At 36.4% G+C, this 23,124-nt stretch overlaps 2 protein-coding genes across 2 annotated transcripts; both read left to right on the top strand.

Annotated features, from left to right (window-relative positions):
• Nucleotides 1-426: 426 nt before the first annotated feature.
• On the top strand, nucleotides 427-3,144 carry LOC136807370 (uncharacterized). The gene is made up of 2 exons (XM_067063944.1): nucleotides 427-571; nucleotides 935-3,144. Exons 1-2 carry the CDS (start codon nucleotides 493-495, stop codon nucleotides 2,587-2,589), a joined length of 1,734 nt encoding a protein of 577 aa, XP_066920045.1. The 5' UTR covers nucleotides 427-492; the 3' UTR covers nucleotides 2,590-3,144.
• Nucleotides 3,145-19,537: 16,393 nt separating this feature from the next.
• Nucleotides 19,538-22,523, top strand: LOC136807369 (transcriptional coactivator YAP1-A-like). The gene is made up of 2 exons (XM_067063943.1): nucleotides 19,538-20,044; nucleotides 21,434-22,523. The coding sequence occupies exons 1-2, from the start codon at nucleotides 19,587-19,589 to the stop codon at nucleotides 22,257-22,259; spliced, it is 1,284 nt and encodes a 427-aa protein (XP_066920044.1). The 5' UTR covers nucleotides 19,538-19,586; the 3' UTR covers nucleotides 22,260-22,523.
• Nucleotides 22,524-23,124: the final 601 nt, after the last annotated feature.

The raw sequence follows: 23,124 nt of genomic DNA, 5'->3' as shown, positions 1-23,124 counted from the left end.
TCTACAGTGATTTTTTGCGCTTTTCCCCGAAATTTGGGTTGGTGTTTCGAGTACATTCCCTGTTGATAAGCTAATATATTATTTGTGTACCCTATCTTTTAGCCTTCAGGGTCAGAGTACTGACTAATCAAGCGAACTTTTTCAAATTCATCCATTCTTAGAAATCTCTTAAGTAATGTCTTGGAAATAAAACCTGGCCGCATCATGAACAATATTTATTTAGAAAGCTAAATTTTCAGCTGACTGCGTAGTCTGTAAATCCCTGGTCAAATCACGTGATCGAAATTTGAGCCAAAAAAATCTTTTTTGCGATCATAAGTAAAACTTTTTACCAAAAGAAAGAAACGAAACCCTTCTCAGATCACGGTTTTTATACATACTTTCCTGTTCTAGCAAGTTTGCTTTTGTCTCTTTAAGTAAGATCAACAATGCAATGGCAGTGTGGAGGAAATTTTAAGTGATGACTTTCATGTGACAAAAGCTTGTTTATATATGAGAGAAAAAGGCCACAGTAGTACATTTACAAGAAAGATTCGAAGAAGTAGATCAGAAAATTATAGAGCAATTTTATGTAAGTTTTCTGCTTCTGCTTTAATTGTTCGTTTCTTTTATATACTTTGTACTCTTTTCGAAATCTCGACTGCTAAAAAAAACTTTCTACATTTTGACAACAATCTGAGATCAAACAAGGCCTATTTTTTCAAAATTTGGTTTTTACTTGACCAAACTTATACTGTACCTCAAAGATTTGTTCAGTTCAAAGAGGTTGTCAAAAATTTGGTGAAAGTTTGACTGTGATATTTTTTTGGTAAAGAAGGTTACACTTCAAAAATTGGATCAAGAAGGTGACAATTTTTGTTAGCTTTAAACCCTTCATCCTAAGAGGGTTAAACAGGTTTCGTTTGAAAAGTATTTTTCATCTTTCTTCCTCCAGACAAGATGGCTGACAATTCTCATGGATGGAATTGTTTTGGATGTAATGGAAAAGTTACTGTTGGTCAAAGTCAACGATCTTGGATGTGGTTTCGTATTGGTGCGTACCTCTTCTTAATATTAGCGTTATTCGCAATACCAAAAGAGTTATATGAAAAATGGAATCGCTTGACGCCTGACGAACGCTTGATGTATTTTGGTTTTTATGCTGCTGAAATTGGAATCACTGTCCTTTTAGTTTTTCCTTTCAGACGTTGCTGTCAAAAGATTTTTAAACGCAAGCGAATCATTTTCTGGTCTAAAAGCAGTACGGTCAGTCTAAAATCAGCACTCGCAAACCTTCAGAGGTACATACTTACAGAAGAAAAAGCCAAGGAGATTGAAAGAGAAGCAACCAGTTCTATCAAAGTTATTAGCCAGCACATTTCAAACAGTTTTCAAGGAAACCAAATCAAATTTTCGTTGACCGGTGGATTTGCAGAAGGGTATGGAGTGCCATTATGGTCAAAATGGCTTTTAATTGAAGGAGAAGAAAAACTTGACAAAAGTCATGCTCTGATTAGTGATTTCGATTTTATGTTTGAACTTGAGAATATTTTTGCTGGATACGATCCGTCGGATGATGTTGATTTTCTCATAACAACAAGAGACTGCCAACTAGGATTTACTAAACTAATGGTACATAATCAAGATTCGGGATCAAGATTTGGCTGTGATGGGGAATACCTTTCAGCTAAGTTTGTTAAGCAAAAAATCTACACATCCGTTTTGGAAACCGACATGGAAATTTACCCTGGATTCAAAAATTACTTACCACTTTGTTGCTTGAGATCCTCTAATGAACATTATGTTGAGACAAAAATATCTGGCCCTGCTATTAAATTGAAAATATGCAATACTGGAGTTTCACATCAGGATGTATTACATACAGGCAAACATAGTTTTAGTGATATCAGAATGAATTCAAAGTATCAACCAGAAACAAATCATTTATTAGCTGATATCACATTTAGCATCTGGTGTAAAGAGTTTCCACGCAGCTCAAATTTTAACAAGAGAAACGACCGACGATGGCCGAAACCTGAAGACGTAGAGCGAATCGTAAATATGGGGTGTCATTTGGTTCCCAAATCGCAGGAAGAAAACGATACAAAGGAGTTGACTTGGAGATTCTCTTTCTCAAAAGCTGAAGTTGAACTCTCAAAACTCATCAATTATACTGCTCGAAAATGTTTTCTTGCGTTGAAAGTGATCAGTAAAGATCACCTCTCATTTACATGCTCTCGACTATCATCTTATCATCTTAAAACAATTTTCCTGAACATGGTGGAGGAAACTGGTCTGGAAGCTTGGACTGAAGAAAACATTGAAACCATGTTCAGATCTTTGTTAGGAGAAGTGAAAAGTGCAATTGACAGTAAAAGATGTCAACATTTTTGGATTCCCGAGATCAACTTATTTGAAGACATCCCAGACAGAAAGTTATTTTCCCTTTCAAAGATTTTTGATAAGGTTCTTGAAAATCCAGCACCGTATATTCAACATAAAAAGAAAGTTGATGACAACCAGTCAAGAGATGTCTGCGTTGATTTAGAGGATGTTGAAATGATCGGAAATAATTTGACCGAACCATTGATACCTAGATCTGCAAGATGATATTTGTGAGATAGCAAATCAAGCGAAAATACAACACTCTCTTGTCTGTCTTCGATGAACGAGAGCGATTTTTGCTGATTTTAGTTGGACAAATTTTTTCCTAAAATTAGATAAGTAAAGGCACTATTAACTTTCAGATTTATTTTGTAATTTCATAAAATTTTAAACTCTTCAACATTTGTCAAATACTATTCAAATTTTATTTTGAGATATTTCCTTGTCTTTTTCGTTCAGTTATTACAAACTTCAGGCCCGGCGGAAGCGGGGAGGCATATTTTTTCTCCGTCAGCGTTCGCAACCCAACTTCAGCGGTCGAAACCCAACTTAGCGGTCGAAGTAGGCTTCTGCTCATCCTCTAGCGAAAAAAAGTTTCTTATAACCCATTTTAGTGGTCGAAGCCCATGTTTTAAATTGAAGGGGATTTTTTAAAGGTCGAAACCCAACTCAGGTGAGTAAACAAACTTCACAGATGAATGATATTCTTTTGTTTTGACATTTCACAAATGGAAAACAGATACCTCTATTTCCAAGAATTGACTTCATGAAAACACAAGAAAAAATCATTTGTTCATCATAAAACTTTTAAATAAATATCATATGATATTTTTCATCCATACACTACAGTCGTGACTATTAGTTACAGTATCAACCTTGTTAAAAACCTTAATCAACAAAAATGTGAATTCAAATATTTGTATTTTGAGCGAAATTTTTCTATCACATTGAAAAATAACATAAAAAGGATAGAGAATCGTATATAAAGTCATTATTTGTTTCACATAGCGTGTCTGGTTTTTTAGTTGTTTGGGTACTTTAAGTGACTTTATTATCTTAATTGAAGTAATATTCGACACCACGACTTGACTATTTTGTCCATCAACTAATTACACGGCGGAGCTACGGAAGGAGAAGCAGAGAAACTAAAAGATACTTAATCTTTATAACTAGATATTTATGAGATCATGTTGAAAGAAGAACTAAAAGTAACAGCCTAGCTCATCGGTAGTGTCCAATTTATTAAATATCCAGCTCAGGGATATATTGATGTCCTAGAATTGAGGATTGCTAATTTCTACATCAGAACCCATCGATCAAATATTATTTTATTTTATTTTAGAGTAATATTCGACGCCACGACTTGACGATTTTGTCTTTATTATCTCAATTAAAGTAACATTCGGCAGACACCACGAAATGAACACAACTACCAATCCACTTACATGTGTTGGGCTGAATATAAGTGAGGGGAATAAAACTTTTTGCTATACTGAAACTTGGAAACCTTTTTCAAAGGAAATCACATTGGGTGTTGTGCTTCCACCCTGTATTATCGCTTTCTTAATCGTTGCTGGTGGATTCCTGTGTAGTGGTATCCTTTATAAACTGGAAGACATCCGAGATAAGTATTTGCAACAATATGATAGTGTCAACGATAGTTTTTTTAGAAAACGAAGTGAAAAATCAAAATGGTTCTTTCTCGTCTTCGTACTCGATACATGGAGGTATGTTTACGCTGTTGTTGATTTGTGTTTTGATTTGGTGATCGTTTACAAACTGCAACAAGGTTTATATTTTCATGAAGCGATCTATCAGAATGATGCAATCATTTGGTTTTTATATTGTATCGATTGGTTTGGGTTTTTTTCCAAAATGCAAGGGTTCAGCTTTATTTTGAAGAAGAAACCGCCACCTCAAAACAAAGGATTTATAGATTGGAAACTGTTTTTTACACTCTCACAATTTTTCCTTGATGAAGGTCCTGAATTAATTTTACAATTTTTCTATATCGAAAATTATGAAGTTCGATATAAAGCTAAATATATCCTACATGATATGATCCTATACAAGGACTTTGTATACATCATAGTATGTGTTTCAAAATGCATTTACCATTTCTCAAAGACACTTACAGTGATGAAGGATCGAACTCAAAGCTTAAGAGATGTCGTTGATAAGCTCCTTTACCTATCCATATGGCTTTTTACCATAGCTTCGATTCTAAGAGTCATCGCCCATTTTGTGCAGCATCTAAACAACGAGTTAACCAGGTTCTGTTACAAAGAATGGAATGGTCGTATCTACCAAACACCTTTTGATCTGAAATGTATGAGCATCTTGGATTGGCTTCTTTTAGCATTTTCAACCATCCCAGCACTTTGTTTTGTCATTGCGTTCTTCATCTTTGTCGTGGTCCGCTGCCAGGAGTGCCGCATTGAGTCACATGACGCAGACACTGAACCAATACTTGAAAGATCGTCAGAAGCACGTGTTTGACTCGCCCACATCTTTTGAAAACAAAACACAACAATTTTGAAGTGTATGAAGAGACCCCCAGACGCGCACTGCATCATGTTATCTCGTCAAGTTTGTTCCCCCAACACAATCACAAAAATTGACTAAATTTGGTTTATCACCCAAAAATTATTGCGTCTTAAATGTTTACCCTATCACGCGCGTCAACAAAATCCTGATCACACTATCATGCAAATATAAATTTAAGAGTCACGAAAAAGCTCTGGAAGTGAAATGAACATTGATATTGGACAATCATTATCCAAAGTCTTGGCAATTTATAATATTTATTTAAAAAGTCTTATATAATTTATACTCATTTATGCACCACTATAACAGATATTATCTTATTAACAATTATTCACAAAAAGTATGATAACGTCAGCTTTTTATAGGGAAGTCGATGTCCCGAAATTTTGCTTATGAAATTTATCCAACTCAAACCACTCAAACACACCCCTGTCTCAATGACCTGGTTAGCGATTTTCAGCCATTGGAGACTATCTGATTTTTTTCTGGTTTTATTAAAGGGAAATATATTCTATTGTTCGCAAACTCATATGAATACTTACTTACAGCAAGCTTACAGAATACTCGGAAAACATCTTAAAAATTAGATGGAATACTTTTGGGCTTACATATACTTTTACACCATGGATAATCAAGTGAATAAAAGAGCTATGGTTTTATGGGTGACAGGGCAATTGCCCTCTTTAAAATTAACCCCGGATAATCAACCCCGGATTATTGCCTCCGAAAAATTGCCCTCCTCTCTCTAGAAAGTCTCTCACAGTAGTAAGAAATTATTGTAAACGATTGTAAAAATGATATGCGAAACATTTTAAAATTTGCTCGAAATTTTCGATTATACTAAAAAAAAAAATTCCAAATTCAATCAGATTTTTAAAGCAGTTGTTAGCCGCCTATTTTTGAGAGTAAGCTATCTTCTACGTGCATTTCAAACTTGCATTAGTTTTCAACAGGTAAAATTATCAAAATCACCTCATAGCATAAACTGTTTTTTTTTTGCGCTATTGATAGTCAGCGCGACTCGAACAAGTTTTCCCGTCCTCTCAGTTAACAATGCCTTTATAAACGTTACTCCATAACTCGAAATTTCCTTAGCTCAAACAAATTTGTACTCCCCCGTGGGTACGTGTTTGTGTTATCGATACTCGACTGTATTTCAAAGAAAAGCCCATGTGACATGTGTCTGGATTTATTTTTTGCGACAAACAAATTCGCAACGAAATTATTTTTTCCAGTGGACACCCAGCTTTACAGTGCACTCTGGTAAGCCTATAAAACGATAATAAAAGCTATACCTTAACGGCCACACCTACGGTAGGTCACTTATACCTTAAGTATCCCTCCAGGTTCGAACTAAGATTCATGGTCTTAACAACGTAAGATACTTACTGTGTAATAGAGAAACACATCATTTTGCATTAAATAATCGTCTTTCATTTAACCATTTAATAAGGCAAAGGCACTGCACGAACGCGAATTAAGTAGTCAGTATATTGTGCAACAAGCAAAAAATCCGTGCTTTTCTCCTGTTTTTATCTCACGCGTCACACTCAAACAAACAAAAAATTTGATGAAATAATAATGTAACGTGTATACCCTTTAATGAAAATGAAAGACTCAAAGTTTCTGGAAAATTTGGACTTGGGGTGAGAAAGTCGATTTTGGGCCATCTCGCCATCTCTCAAATTTAATCGGATATTTCAATTTGGCTCGGGTTTATAGACCTCCAGGCTATATTATGAGCCTTACTGGACCAAGTCTTAAGTCTCATGTTAAAACTCTACCCTTCCAACCTACTTTAGAGCACTTACAAATCGATTGTGGTTTCAAAACTTCCCAGTGGATTTCCTTTTTCTCTCAAATATTACGACTATGATCGAGTATGATCTCCGACAACCTAGAGTAGAATAATGTTAATTGACATTAAAGTAAGGTGAAATTAATGTGACTTCTTGATTTCGTCGTTGTTTAACCTGTAGAGAGACTTGACAGGGTCCAGGGTAGACCAAGTTTCAGAAGCATCCGGCGACGACCAATTTTTGAATATCTGCTGTTCGACCATGCCTAGTTTTTTGGATCTGTTGTTCAAATTTTTTGGAATCCCTACTCCTAGAAATATGTTCTCTTAAAATGCCAAGATAACATTAGAACATTTTTAGAAGTTTTCAAAAAAGAATTCTTCAATTCTTGATATGCGTAAGTCATTTTTCTAGCGGAAACACCCTAAAAAAGCCGGGATTTGACCTCTCTCTGTTACTAAAAATAGAAATACAGAGGTCAAAAACTGGCTTTTTTGGGTGCTTCCGTTAAAAAATATGACGTCATCTTGACTTACGCATATCAAGAATCAGCTGTTTTCGCATTTTCTCACTGCCCTCCTCCCGCCACCTGCGCCCCCGCCTGTTATTCCGATTTTCAGCCGAGTGTTTTATCATGGGAAATCGGATTTGAAATCATTTGTTTTTTACTTTTTTTATCTCCGCAATGACGAAAACATTCGATTTGACAAGAGGATGGGAAAATGATGGAAAAAAACATGGCTTCATCGAAATTGATTGATCTTTTTTCTTCAAAATCTATTATATTGGCTATTTTGGTAAGAAAGATCGCTTCTAATTTATTTCGAAATAGTATTCATCTCTGAAAAGTTCCTGCTCTTAATTACAAGATGATATGTGTAATAAACTAGACTCTCCCACTCATATCCCAGACATCACTCGATACGATATATAATTTTTTCCAATCAATACAATGACCAATCAATAAATTGGATATTCATTGATTTTGATAATTGATAGGGTCCACGTCATGATCTGGAAAAATGGCTAAGAAAGGTGGCGGTAGAAAATTTCAATTTTGACCCGCCCTCTAGATTTTAATCGATAAGGGCAGGGCACGCACAAGAGGACCCTGCCGACGCACCGGACTTAACGAACACCGGACACGCGAAAGTCCGGTGTAAAATGAGAATTTTTTTTACCACTGGACAATCTCTACACCGGACTTAAGAAAGTCGGATGTCCGGTGTTGGAGAAGGATATTTTTTCCACCGGACAATCAAAACACCGGACATGACCAGTCCGGTGCGTCCGGTGTTTCTTAATTTTTTGTTTCATAAATGTCCGGTGTCCAAAATTCCCTGTATGCAACACCGGACTGACACCGGACTTATTGCGTCCGGTGTAGCGAAAGGATACTTTTTGCCACCGGACAAATAACCGGACAGTCCGGTGCGTCGGCAGGGTCCTGGCACAAGTGTTACGCGTAAGCCAAATCGCGTATTACGAACAACCTCTAAATTGCCGAGTACAGGAGAAAAAAAATCAAAATTCAAAATGGCGGCCAAGCCCACGCTGATAACTATCAAAAATCTTCGTTTTTCAAAATCAGCTATTGCAGCTCAATAAATCAATAATGAAATAATTTGAAATAAAAAGTAAACAAACCTTGAACCTTTCATGAATCCAAATGAATAAAAGTATTCATCTAAAGTGAAGATTACATTTCAAAATTAAACGATTTCCAAACCAACCTAAAGTCAGTGTCTGCCAACTAAAAATTTCTCTGCGGGGTCACTGGCAAGGAGTTACGACTTCAGACTTTAGATTCCAATAGACCTTTTTTCAAAGAGGCCCCCTGTTGAATAATTATGTAGTCCAGCAGAAAAACAATGATAAAACCATGCATAATTATTACAATATGCATGATACAGTAATTATGCATGGCTCTATCATTGTTTTTATGGCTGGACTACATAAGTATTCAACAGGACGTCCTCTTTGAAAAAAGGTCTATTCTTGTATAGGCTGCAACTACACTGCCCAAATGATCTGTATTACAGACTTCCAAATGGGTCCATAAGTTAAGAAAATGAGATTATCATCTAGCACTGGGGTTTTGTTTTTAAAAACAAACTTCAAAATAAAATTGTTAATGAACTTGTTACTTAAAATATCACTTACTTACATAATTTATTTATGATATAACACCCCTTTCTTAAATAAATGGCCTCTTAAAGTCTTTTATGTTTGCCGCAAGAAGGGAGAAAAATTTAATTTGACCCCCGGTTTTTTCTCTCTTTTTCTAGCCATTTCCCGCGTGTTAGTGTAGACACAACTTTAATCCGGGGAAATGAAGCGTTTTCATTGGTCTAAAATCACGGATGGTCACGTGACCAGAATTTTTATCCAGGGAAATGCCGTGGCCGCAATGTTTTGCTTTAGTGAGATTGACCATTTTGTTGTTTTGATTTGAGCGAGCAAAATTTCTGTACAAACCAAAATATGGATTGTTGGAATACCGGTTGAAACACTTGTGAGGGGCCACTCACATACAGCTCACATATCAATTTTTCCCATCCATGCTTTCGTCAAGCGTCATTCTGACGCTAATTAAACTAGACCGTACCGTAGAATCGTCTAATATCGACATGCGTCTTCTAAAGTCGACACCGGATCTGTAAAATAATCAAAACAAACCTTGAATGAAATTCTTGCTATCATTCTTATCAAACAAGTTCATCCATCAAACTAGAAGTTCAATAAACATTGCAATCCTTTCAATTAAAAAAAAACAGCCAAATTATAAGCAGTTTTACACAGTACTAGAAACGCATGCAAACTTCCTCGTAACTTTCTCGTGCCCATCATTAAAATTTTACAACTTTATTACGCCTCAAGTCACGTGATAAAAATAATTTGCGCGCTTAGCCTGGTTTCCCCTTCCTTATTTATCAAAAACACACGCTCTAGGTGCTAAGAGGCCGCACGCCGTGATGGCCAGTATGGCGGTCACATTAAATTCAAAAGGAAACCGGGTTCTTTTTATTATTTTCGGTTCACGGTAAAAAGGTCTACTAAAAAATTCCTCGCGTGCAAAATGTTGTTTTGATTTGGATATCTTGGTTCCGTTAAATGAAAGCATGCTAATTAGTTTTTAGTGACTACATCGTTAAAGTTTTCTTTTCGAAAAAAACCCACTTCACGTTCTTACTTACATTTCAACAATCTGTGACGTGATAGGGAGGGAGAGTACAATTTAGTGATTGATTGATAACTTTGGTATGTATTTGTTTATGTTTGATTTTTTATTTCGAGGACCAGCCTACAGCTATGTCAAAATAACAAGACACATGTCGATATTAAACGACTCTACGGTACTAATGCATCAATAAATTCGATTATCAAAGTAATCAAACGACCACTTATTGATTAACAATCAAATTTCGAGTATCAAAATTTCAAAAGAATTGTGAGTATTCAATCAATACTGAGGAAACACATCATGAAGCACCTTTCTGATCATAATGTTTTGTCGAACAAACAATATGGCTTTATTAGCAACTGTTCAACCGTGACACAGCTTTTGTACTACCTGGAAAAATCTTATGAGAGCATCTCTGAAGGAAACGTTGTTGATAGTATCTACCGCCCCGTCAACTGCTCTAACTTGGGACTATCTGACAAAACATGGGACGGCAATTCGGCCACCATTTCACCGAACCTCCAAAGTCATTTGATTTGAGTTAATGGTTAAGTTAATGGTTGAGTTAAGGTGCCGTGGTATAGTGGTAATTGACCTTGGCTTCTGTGCAGGAGGCCAGGGTTCGATCCCCACTCACGGCAGTTCACTTGGCAAGTGAACGTTCCTTCGCCCGGGTCAACCCATGCCATGTGAGGGGAATTGGGTAGTCAGTTCAAGGTGCTGACGGGACGCTCATTAGTAAGCGTCTATAGTTGCGAGAATAGGCCTCTAAAGCCTCCTGCAACTCAACCAAATAGAAATAAAAATAGAAATGAACGGTGTATTAGAAAATACACGATTTCTCTTTCGCACCGAGTAAGCTTTTAAATCGAAATATGAAAAAAATCCGTAGTGGAACACACGCAAATGTCTGGAACGAAGAAGACCAAATTAGTGGAAAAACAATGGAGCGTTTGATGTCACTCGCGCGGCAAGTTAGACACTCGTTATTTGTTAATCCCATCGGGCGATAGGCGGATAGGCAGTGGGCGTTCTCTAATTCTCCAATTGGCGTCCGGTCACTTTGAATGAAAACAAAAAAGTCAAAAAGGAAGTGAAAGTTATCGTGACATGTTGTGACAGAAAGTATGATTGATAAACTTGGTGGAGCTATCAAAAATTTGTCTTGATAATGTTATTTTTAACAGGTCAAACACAGTAAGTAAAAGTGAACCAGTCCTTCTCTAGTGAGTGGTATTCCACAGGGTAGTGTACTGGGACCGATACTGTTTGTGCTATACATCAATGATCTTCCTGAAAAGGTCATCTCATTGATCCTAATGTTTGCTGATGATATCAAAATCTTCAAAGAAGTCAACTGCATAGATAGAAGGCTCTGTTTCCCTTCAGAATGATATAGACACACTTGTAGAATGGTCGAAAGACTGGTTATTACTATTCCAGCCTGAAAAGTTTCACGTTCTGACGCTAGGAAAGTTTGGTAACATCAAACATGCTCATCCAACTTTACAAGCACATCAACTTTTACGATAAAGATACCATCCCAAACAAGATAGCCCGTCAAATGCGACCAAACAGAAGGCACAACTTTGAGATGATTCCAAACTTTGGAAGCAATGGACTCTGTGGTGTTCAAACGAATTCCTTCTTTTACCGAATTATACCAACCTGGAATAAATTGTCAAAAGATGTCGCTGAAGCAAAGACAGTCAAAGTCTTCAAAAAAAGACTCAACACTGCATGGAGTAAACATCCAAAAAGATTCAACACCAGACAAATTCAACACCAAACAATTGTTCTGTACTGGCGTTGTTAATGATGACAAAACCTGGGCTTCAAACTTGATTAAGGATACCCACTCACGCAGTCTTATCAAACGTGTAGCAAGGTTGGGTAAGGAGGAAGAAGGAAAGAAGCGCCCATTGTTAGTCTCTCTTAACGATGAGTCTGATAAATGGAATTTACTTTGCAATCTTACAGCACTGAAGGATAACGCGACGTACAAAGGCATTAGCGTTACTGAGGATCTCACCCCTGATGAAAGAAAACAATTCAAGGTACTCTCAACAGAAGCCAAAACAAGAAACTCACAAGAGAAATCAGAAACCTATGTCTATCGTGTGAGAAGCAACTCAAAAAACGGCTTTTACCTGAAGAAGGTCAGAGTCGCAAACCACCAATAAAAACAAGAGAAGCGCATAAACAAGTATCAAAAAACAAAAACGAGAACCAATCAAACACAATTTCGGAAATAAAAAGTATGTATACAAATGTCGACCAGCTAACAACAATGAAAAAACTACAACTAGAAGAACTCATAACATGGAAAATCCACATTTTATTGCAATTTGTGAAATCAAACCAAAGAACGGTGAAAGATGGAAAATTCACGAATATCAAATTGATGGATACACAGTCGTAAACCACACCAACACTGAGAACAATACAGGACGTGGTATTGTCATCCTAGGACATACCAGTGTAGACGTCACCTTACAGTTGACATTGAATGTCCTGTAGCACTGGAAGAGGCGTGCATCATTGAAGTACGTCTGGCTGGAAAAGATATGCTTGCTTTTGCATGCGTCTACCGCAGTCCAACGAATCAATCAAACTCTGGAGAAAATAATGCCAATCTTAACCAGCTCTTACGAATTATATCAGAAGATAAGAGATACACGCATCGTTGCATCATTGGCGACTTCAATTTTCCAACTATAAATTGGAAGAACTGGACAAGCCCACATGTAGAGGAAAGTAAAGAAGAGCAATTCCTGGAAGCATTACGTGATTCATTCCTTTTCCAACATACGAATGAACCTACCAGATGTCAAGATACTGACGAGACTTCACTGATTGACCTCATCTTGACAGGTGAAAGAGATCAGGTTCAAGATCGAAAGTTCCTAAGCCCTTTAGGAAAAAGGGATCATAGCGTTCTCTCTTTTAGCTTTAAATGTTATATGGAACTTAAAGCACCAACCAAAAGATACACCTACCACTTGGCAGACTTTAAGTCGATGAAAAATCACCTGCAACGAATCAACTGGACGAGAGAATTCATTGATACCTCACATGGGTCAATCGAGGAGCTCTGGTCAAAATTCAAAACAGAACTTCTTCAACTCAGAGATCAATTTGTCCCAAGAAAAGAGTTAGGAGCGCCTCACTGGAAAAAGAAAGGGAAAATTCCAATCAATGCTGAACTACGTAATGACATCAAAGAAAAGAGGCTGCTTCACAGGATCTGGCTAAAATCAAAATCATCACCCACAAACAGACGTCAAGCAAGAATCCGATATGTAATCGCGAGGAACCATGTCAATCCAAAGATGGCACTTGCAAAAAGAGAATACGATCTAGCCATCGGTGAAAACTCAAAGAGAAACCCAAAAGCGTTCTGGTCACATGTCAGAGGCAAACTTAAATAAAAAAGTGGAGTTTCCCCACTTCTTGAAACGCCCGATGACAAGACATCCCTAAAGCACGAGGACCAAGAAGGCCAACATCCTGCAGAAACAATTTTGCAGTGTATTTACTAAAGAACCGGAAGGTGATCTACCTGATTTTGACAACAGAGCAGATAAAATACCTGAAAATACTTCAACCACTAAACATTACGAAGGAAATGATAACAGAACAAATCAGGAAGCTCAATGCGAATAAATCAATAGGTCCAGATGAGATTCATTCCTCAATGCTTATTGAACTTCGTGACCATATTGCAGAACCACTATCAATCATAATGAATAAAACTCTCGAGGAAGGAAACTTACCTAGTGACTGGAAACTAGCATATGTGACACCAATCTATAAAAACAAAGGAGCACACAACCTTGCTATTAACTATCGCCCCGTAAGTCTAACTTCAGTAGTCTGTCAATTGATGGAAACAATGATACGAAAACATATCATGGAACACCTTTTCAGCGAAGAACTTCTGTCGAACAAGCAATACGGTTTCATCAACAAAAGGTCAACAGTCACACAGCTTATCTCCTTTATAGATATGTGTTGCGAATCAACTGCAAAAAGTGAAGTGGTCGACTGCATATACTTCGACTTTGCCAAGGCATTTGACACGGTACCCCATCGAAGACTTATGATGAAACTAGAACGCTACGGGATAAACGAATCAATTCTGAACTGGATCAAATCTTTTCTATCGAACCGCAAGCAATTAGTGAGTGTTAATGGTGCAAAATCATCTTTAGATCCAGTGATAAGTGACATTCCTCAAGGAAGCATGCTCGGTCCTCTGCTCTTTGTTATTTATATTAATGACCTACCGGAACATGTTCTATCAAGCATTTTCTTGTTTGCAGACGACACGAAGATTATAAAGGAAATCAATTCCATTCTTGACTCCTTAATCGTACAGCATGACATTGAAGCACTTGAAAGATGGTCCCGTGAGTGGCTGTTGAAATTCCACACCGACAAATGCCACGTTTTAACGATAGGTAAATCGAGAACATAAAGCATGCACACCCGTATCAACTAAATGGAGAGCAACTTGAACATGTCTTCACAGAAAAAGATCTCGGTGTTTTGATAGACTCAGAACTTTCATTTGAAGAACATATCGCTAAGCAAGTAAACAAAGCTAATTCTATGTTGGGATTGCTCAAAAGAGGATTTCAAGACCCTATAGTCCTCACGTATTCCAGACACTTTATACCACCTTTGCACAACCACATTTAGAGTATGCTCAATCAGTATGGCAACCAAGATTACGTTGATCTATAAACCTGATCGAGAGTGTCCAAAGACGTGCGACAAAACTAGTAAAACCAATCTCACGGTTACCATATGCAGAAAGACTAAGACGCTTGGCGCTACCATCCCTTGAGTTTCGAAGACTTTTCTGTGACATGGTCCAGGTGTATAAGCATATCCACATCTATGATAGTAAAACAACACCAAAAAAGTTTATTAAAAGGAAGTGACCATGTAGAAAGCATATACACGAGCTTCAGATGAATTTCCCGGATGATGGAGTACGTGGTGCACAAAGCAAGTCCTTCTTTTATAGAACTATCTCAACATGGAACGCGCTTCCAAAATACGTGGCAGAAGCATCATCGATAAAATCGTTCAAGAATAATCGAAACAAAGCATGGGCAAACCATGAACTACGCTATTTATTGTAAATAAACAAAGACCAGTTCTAGAGGCCCACGGCGTGCATGAACTTTGTATTCCTTGTAGTAATAATAATAATATACGTATAATCACAATCAGTTCCAGAGGCCCTCGTGTGCCTAGAACTTTGTTACGTTATAATAAATAATAAATAGTAATAATATTATAAAATATACCGAAAATCAATGTAAACCTTCCTTTCTCACTTCCAGTATTGATGTTCCACTGCCAGAGAAGTTACTTCCCCCTTCTGCTTGGTACATTTCGCTTGTTTTTTTAATAGTGGTTTCGGTATATGACTTGTACACAGATTGGTTCCCAGACGACATTAGTTATGACGCGGGAAAAAAAGCCCCAAACTTTTTTAACTTAATGAGTGTCTCCAGCATTTTATGACATGGTTTATTCTCGATGCTTTGATGAAAAAGAGACAGATTTGAAGTGAGGATGTTTTGTTGAATCTTGAATATGAAGAGGGGTAGCAGAAAAATAATAAGTATGAAAGTTATAGTTTTCTAGAAATTTGAAAATCTCTTGGGCCTCGAAAATCGATATCTCTAGTAGATTTTCTCAGCGACAGCGTCACTCGATCTAACCCACTCACCCTATAGCGTCGGAATGACGCTAAGCGTGGGAAAAATCGATGTGTGAGTGGCCCCTAACTATAACGACCCTGTGGATGCACCGATGCGAAAAAGTATTCCTCAGTACCACACCGGAAACCTTTTGTCCGATGTTACTTCCGGTGTTAATTTTTCCAACTTCTAGACACGGACAAAGTTTGGTAACATCAAACATGCTCATACATACTCCCTAGATGGACGCCAATGGGAACACGTCTTTGAAGAAAAAGATCTTGGAATCTTAAAAAAATTAGTTCCCGCCAAAATAAGTTCCCTTAAGGTAGTAGTGGCTTAGCATAGTCTATGCGTCTACAATGGAGTTTATGATACATGAATTGGAGTTTTAACCTTGGTTTCGGTTTTGTTTTGGAAGCTTGTTCGTATCTATTCTTATTCTTTTTGGACCTACCTTGGAGGTCCTATAAATTAACCGATGTCCGTCCGTCCGTCCGTCCGTCCGTCCGTTCGTTCGTTCGTTCGTCCGTCCGTCTGTTACCAGCTTTTCTCGAGATTGGCTCATTAGTTTTTTCTGATTTTTGGCACAATGATGCAAAATGGTAATGCCCAAAATGTGACGGAGCCCGATTTTCGAAAAAAAATCATTTCCGGCCGAAAATGCCGGAAATATGCCGGAAAAACCGGTTTTTTGGCATTTTCTCGAGATTTCATCATTAGTTTTTTCAGATTTTTTGCACAAAGATGCGTATTAGCAATGCCCAAAACATGGCAGAGTCCGATTTTTGAGAAAAATTCTTTTCCTGCCGAAACTACCGGAAAATATGCCGGAAATCAATCCGTTTTTACAGATTTTTATCGGACTTTTTCCTTATAATTGGTTGTTTTTTCACACAAAAACATTGTTAATAGCAATGTCCACGATTAAGCATGGTTCAATTGTCGATAAAACTGATTTTTGAAGCTGGAACTTTCTAAAAATTGCCGGAACAGCCGATTTTCGCCGGAAAAACGGTATTTCTTGAATTTCTCAAGCTGTACTTTATATTTTTTTATGAAATTTTGCACACTGATGTAAAATGACAATACCTAAAAAGTGATGGAGCCCGATTTTCGAAAAACATTTTTTTCCGGCCGAAAATGCCGGAAATATACCGGAAAAACTGTTTTTTTGGCATTTTCTCGAGATTTTATCATTAGTTTTATTCTGATTTTTTGCTCAAAGATGCGTAGTAATATTGTTCAAAACATGGCCGAGTTTGATTTTTGAGGAAATTTTTTTTCCGGCCGAAAATGCCGTAAATATGCCGATAATCGCCGTTTTTCTGGATTTTCATTAGACTTTTTCCTTACAATTGGTTGTTTTTTCATTCAAAAACATTATTAATAGCAATGCCCACCATCAAGCATGTTTCAATTTTTAATAAAATTGATTTTTGAAGCCGGAGCTATTTAAAAATCGCCGGAACAACCTATTTTTGCCGGAAAGACAGTATTTCTTGAATTTCATGAGCTGTAACTTTATATTTTTTTTTTGAAATTTTGCACACTGATGCAATATGACAATATCTAAAATGTGACGGAGCCCGATTTTAGAAATGCCGGAAAAACCGGTTTTTTTACATTTTCTCGAATTTTCATCAAAAGTTTTTTCTGATCTTTTGCAGAAAGATGCGTATTCCCAATGCTCAAAACATGGCTGAGTTTGAGTGTTTTTTTTGGTTGAAAATGCCGGAAATCGCCGTTTTTGCAGATTTTCATTAGATTTTTTCCTTGTATTTCTATGTTTTTCACACAAAAACATTATTGATAACAATGCTCACCATCAAGCATGATTCAATTGTCAATAAAACTGATTTTTGTGACCAGAACTTTCTATTTTTTCCCCTACAACCCTTCCCTCTCCCCCCATCAACAATCAATGATGAATTTATTGCGTTATGCATTTTCGCTAAACGCTATATTTTTTGACTGATTTTTTTCTCCTCGAATTGCTATCCAACTTTCATCATCAGGTAGGTCCATTCAGCATCTAGCTTGTTTGTTTATATAATACTATAATGTTTACACTCTCTTTCATATAAAAGAAGAGGTTATTATAGTGCGTTCACTATCATTTGGATAAAGGGAAAGCAATCATGAAAAGGACAAAAATAAATTTTTTACCGGCCACCCGCATGACTTTTTTTCTTCACTGAGTGGATCGTAAAGGAAAAGTTTTTTAGGGTCAACCTTAGTTCAGTCAATAAAAAGTTCCATTAGTTAGTTGCTGATGTCAAATCCTACCCTCTTCCTTCACTTGGAAACTTTTTATCTCAGCACCTGATTATTATTTTGATAGTGCCTACCTTGATATTTATCAGAATTTACCCAGAATAAAGTCAGTAGTTGGTACCCCCTCTGTTGCGATTTTGCTCCGCGGCCTCATGAAATACTACGCCCCAACTTAACTGCTTAACTTGCTGGCTGCTTCCGCTGAGCAGCACAAACTTGTCAAACTAAATTTGGGTTATCAAACTGATCATACCGCAATCCTTAAATTGAACACTCACAATTATTCTTAGGAAATGATAGACCTTTTGCTAGTTAGGACCTCGTGTTGAATAATTGAAACTCCAGCATCAAAACAATTATAAGAAAAATAAAAATGCACATTTAAAATAGTTATGCATCAATCTGCACCTAGAACTTTGTTACATTATAATAATTAATGTGTCTTAGTCGCATAGGAGAATGGGACGGTCTATTGAATAACTAATTACTCCAGCAGAAATTCTTTTAATGATAATGTCATCTTATTGATTTGTCTTTTACAACACAGCAGTTACCTAGGGACAAGATGGTTTATCATGTTTGTATTGGCTGAGGGAAAGTAATGTATCAGGGGTGGATCTACGATTTTTTCTGACCATATGAACGATCAGTTTTTACATCAGCCAAAAGTAGTAAAAATTATTTTCTTTTCTAGACTTTCATCATTCTATCAAGAAAACATTTTGATGATTTAGACACGTTAAGGCCATCAGCATGAAACTTTCAGTGTAAATACACCCCTAAACTAATAAATTAAGGAAACGATTTTTAAAACGTCCCAGAATGTCCTAGAATGCTCGTTCAATTTCGTTTGTAGTTAACTCGCTTTTTCCTTATTTTTTGTTTATTTTTCTGTGGAGCCAGGTAGGTTCATAAAAGTATCACTTGTCTATCAAGTAAAAGACAAATTTTAACTTTGGTCTTACTCTCTTAAGAAAAGAAGCATTTTGTTTTTGTTTGGTTGCTTCACAAGCATTTTCTCTCTCATTGAAGCACTCTTTCTGTAGGTTTGTAAATGCATTTCAATATCAAGTAGATGAAATAACGAATTTGATAGGCTGGGTCACACAAAATGTCTGATCAGGATTACTTTTGCATGAATATTTTTTGGTAAGACAAGAAGCACCTGACCAAGTCTTAGGGACTTGATACTGATGATAAGAATAGTAGCAGAGTCACATATACTTGCGTAATGCTCTTGGCAGAGGGGGTTGGTACTAAAATCGCAACTTTAAAATCGCAACTTTAAAAGTAGTTTTTCATTTCTTGTTATATATACCCACATACTTATAGGAAAAAGCAAAAGTGCATGACAGCAAAAGAGGAGTAATTTTTTCATCCTAATTTCTTACTTTTGAGGAGAATTTCTAATCACATAGAATCTGTTTTTTTCAATAGAAACAATCAGAAAACTTCCAAAAACATTGAAATAATATGAATCGTCTAAAGTAAGAAATTAGACTGAAAATTTTACTCCCCTTTTGCTATCATGCCCTTTTGCTATCATGCACTTTTGCTTTTTCCTAGGTACTTCTGTGAGCTTCAAAATTATTTGTTTCTGATCAGTGCTAAGTTTTTTTTACGTACGCTAAAACCATGCTTGAAATTCTTATTCCTTTCTTAATTATTTTATAGAATTAAAAAAGGAAAAGAAAAATGGCAATGCAAGATCCGAACCAAAGTAAAAGCACACTACATGTGCGTTCAGACTCAAAAGACGCCCTTGATGCATTGTTCATGGTGGCTGAATCAAAAGGTAGTAATAAAATGGGGAATGCTAGCAAACCATTCCGAGAAAGAAATTTACCGCCATCGTTTTTCAAACAACCGACAGACGGACCAGTACATAGGAAAACACAATCACTACCCATTTTAGACTACGGTAATAAATTCCCGCAACAAATGAGTCCTGCAGGTGCAGGCAGCGGAGGTGACAACTCCACTAGTGGCAATGTATCAAATACTAATAATACAAATCAGCATATGAGGCAACAAAACCAAGCGAATCAACCAAATCACCAGCGGTTTCTTTCGTCTGGAAATGTTTTGGATAATCAATTACCGCCTGGTTGGGAATCAAGAACAACACCACAAGGACAATCTTACTTCATCGAGTAAGTTTGGTAGTAACTTCAATTTTGGGAAATGATTGGTACTTTTTAATTGATTGAAAGCGGATTTATTGCATTACATCACTTCATTTTTGAGAAGTTGTACTGGCCAATTTTCTCAAAAATGCTCAAAAATTTATTTTGTAACACCCGGTTTCAGAAAAAGTGTACAAGTTTGAAGTGAGGTTGTTATAAAAAAATTAAATAATTTAAATCCAAACTTTTTCCATTCGAAAGGAGGAAAGGCAAACTTTCAAATTTTGGGCTATCATACTTCAAATTTGCTTCACGTGTTCGAAAGGTATGAAGAAAATTCGAAAAAATTCTCTTTCGAAAAAGCGTCAATTGATCTTTGATACTTCAAATATTGAATACGATACTATAATTACAATAAAATCTGAAAACGATTAAAATAAAATGACTAAAATGAATAGTTTTAGTACCAAATGTGTGCCATTATATAATTTTTAAAAAATAGACAAAATGGGGGGGGGGTTGTACCTGAAAAATGTTGAGTTAAATCGTAGTTTTATATCATTTCAATGAACATCTATTTTGGAGTCAGTCTGATTGATCAATAATAGGACATTTTGCATAACAAAACAGTTTGCTATCAACATTGTATAATTTTTTCTTGCATGAGCAGGGGGTAATGTACAAGAAGGAAATTAGTTTTAAAAATGGAGTCATTATAAATGTTTAAAATCGACGTTTGATAATTTAGTTTCGCAACTTTATGGATATTTTTATAACAATAGAGTTTTTAGTCTAACAGGACTTGGAAACTTGAAGGGAACGGGTTTCGAAAAGTGGTTTCTTTCTTCCTCACGTTTCCAGTGACGCAAATATGTAAATACCCCCTAACCTCAATACAAATACTCTAGGAATGGGATACGTAAAATACGACGTCCTTGAATTGTTTTATATAAGTAAACCATTATATAATTTTTAAAACCCCAAAATGGCAGGGGGGGGGGCTGATACCTGGAATCACACTCCCATTTTTGTACCCAACTCGATTACATCTGCCGTACGTAACGAGCATTTTCAAAACAATTTCTCTTCCGAATAAAAAACCAAGTATCGCCGGAAAAACAGTTTGCGAAAAGCACAAATATATAATAATTTTTCCAAGCAAAATCGACAAGAAGGAAAAGAAAATTTTCATTCCGCACTTAAAACAAGATTAAAAACACTTTAGAAGGAATTTTTGGTTTTTCCATTTTTTATTGGGGGGGGGGGTGTGGGGTTTCAGATCTTTTGGTCTTTAGCGGGCTACAGTCCCAGTGAAGTTACTTTAAAAACCTAGAAATATTTTAAAAACGAGGTACGCATTGCTCGTGACGTAATTTATGAAAAGGATTGTATTTTTAATTTTTTTTCTCTTTTCAGCCATTTCAATCGCCGTACTACATGGGATGACCCGCGAAAAGCACATTCAATGACCATGCTCCCTCAAACTCAACAACAACAACAGGGTCAGCAACAAGCTCAGGCTTCTCCACAACAGCAGCAACAGCTTCAACAGAGTGGATTAGGTCCATTGCCAGATGGTTGGGAGCAAGCTCACACACCCGAAGGTGAAGTCTACTTTATCAACCATAAGAAACAAACAACGAGTTGGTCTGATCCGCGACTGTCGCAACAACAACAACAACAGCAACAACAAAACATGGGCTCCACTTCACCACCACCCATGAATACCCAACAAAGCATGCATTTCATGAAGCAACAACAGCAGCAACAACAACAACAAATGTTGATGCAACAACAACAGCAACAAGTACAACATCAACATCAACGTTCTGGTAGCAATCATCAAATTGATCCCATCCTCGGCTCCAACTCATTACTGGGAAATCTAGTTCGAGATAAATACGGAATGCCAATGAATATTGGAATGGGGATACATGGTAGAGGGAGTTCTACCGATTCTGGTCTTGACGGTATGGGTACCCTCCTCACGCCTCCCGTTGATGACCCAATGAATATGGATGAAGTGGACATGGAGGGCAACCAACCATTGAATACTCAAAATCAAAACCAGAATCAAGATGGACGCCTCAATCATAACCGTGGTCTACCAGACTGTTTCGATAGTATGCAAGGTACTAGTGTTGATATTGGGATCTTGGATAACGATCCTATTAACAGTCTACCTCTCAGTGAAATGGACATTGCCAGTATGGATATTTCAAATAATTTAACATGGCTTTAAACAGGCCAAATAGCATATTCTTTTGTGTGAGGAGACTTCGCCCAAAATGATAGACATGAAAATGTACCATAGCTCATAGAATGGTTTGGCAGGTTTAAACAAAAGGGGACGATTATGTGATATATTCGGAAGAGGCAAACTTAAAATGTCTCATCGACATATCTTTAGTTTACGAGGACTAGCAAGTCGCTAATGATAATGTTGTTCGAACATTCAGGAACTTTTACTTATAAAAGCCTTCCAATGTAAAGAAATGAAAAGCTGAAAAACACGTTTTGAAAAACATATAGAATTTTTTTATTATTTTTGTACCGACTTTTATACCAAATTTTCTTTTTTTTGTTGATTATATGATGATTGCAACTTATTTTGATACTAAATTGTCTATTATATTTTTGTATGCTATATAACTTTTTTTGTAACTGTCGTAAGATAATTCTATAAGACTCAAAAGAAAGGAAATCTTTTTTTGAATATAAAAAAAGATAAAATGGTTAAGCTGTTATCCCAGCATGATCTCAAATAAAAAAAGCTAATGACAAATATAGAATGAACGAATCTGAAATTACTTTTTCGATACTTAAAAATTCAAAGGATTTCCAAATTTAAAGTTTTCACTAAAAAATATTAAAAATTATTTTCATTTTTTTTGTAAAGTATTTTGTTAAAGTTATTTTTGTGTTATTTTTATACCAAAAATAGTTTTTTATATTTTTATTTATTTTTAATTGCATTTTGTTGCTGGCATTATTCTAATTTTAAGATCCTTTCAATTAAATGAGAGGGATCAAATTAAAATTATTTTAGCCATGTATCTTCCTACAAGATGCACTTCTTCTTGCTCACTAAGAATGATCTGATACCT

This window comes from Clytia hemisphaerica, unplaced genomic scaffold (assembly GCF_902728285.1).
Source record: "Clytia hemisphaerica strain Z4C2 unplaced genomic scaffold, Clytia hemisphaerica genome assembly, whole genome shotgun sequence".
Classification (NCBI taxonomy): Eukaryota; Metazoa; Cnidaria; class Hydrozoa; order Leptothecata; family Clytiidae; genus Clytia; species Clytia hemisphaerica.
The sequence above is the reverse complement of the archived record's forward strand: the minus strand, read 5'-3'. Positions and strand labels throughout refer to the sequence as shown.

Bases quoted from the DNA above. Each gene is read 5' to 3' on its own strand.
- LOC136807369 (XM_067063943.1), top strand. From the start codon at position 19,587: ATGGCAATGCAAGATCCGAACCAAAGTAAAAGCACACTACATGTGCGT. The intron at 20,045-21,433 runs GTAAGTTTGGTA...TTCTCTTTTCAG, and splicing joins GGACAATCTTACTTCATCGA to CCATTTCAATCGCCGTACTA.
- LOC136807370 (XM_067063944.1), top strand. From the start codon at position 493: ATGAGAGAAAAAGGCCACAGTAGTACATTTACAAGAAAGATTCGAAGA. The intron at 572-934 runs GTAAGTTTTCTG...TTCTTCCTCCAG, and splicing joins AAATTATAGAGCAATTTTAT to ACAAGATGGCTGACAATTCT.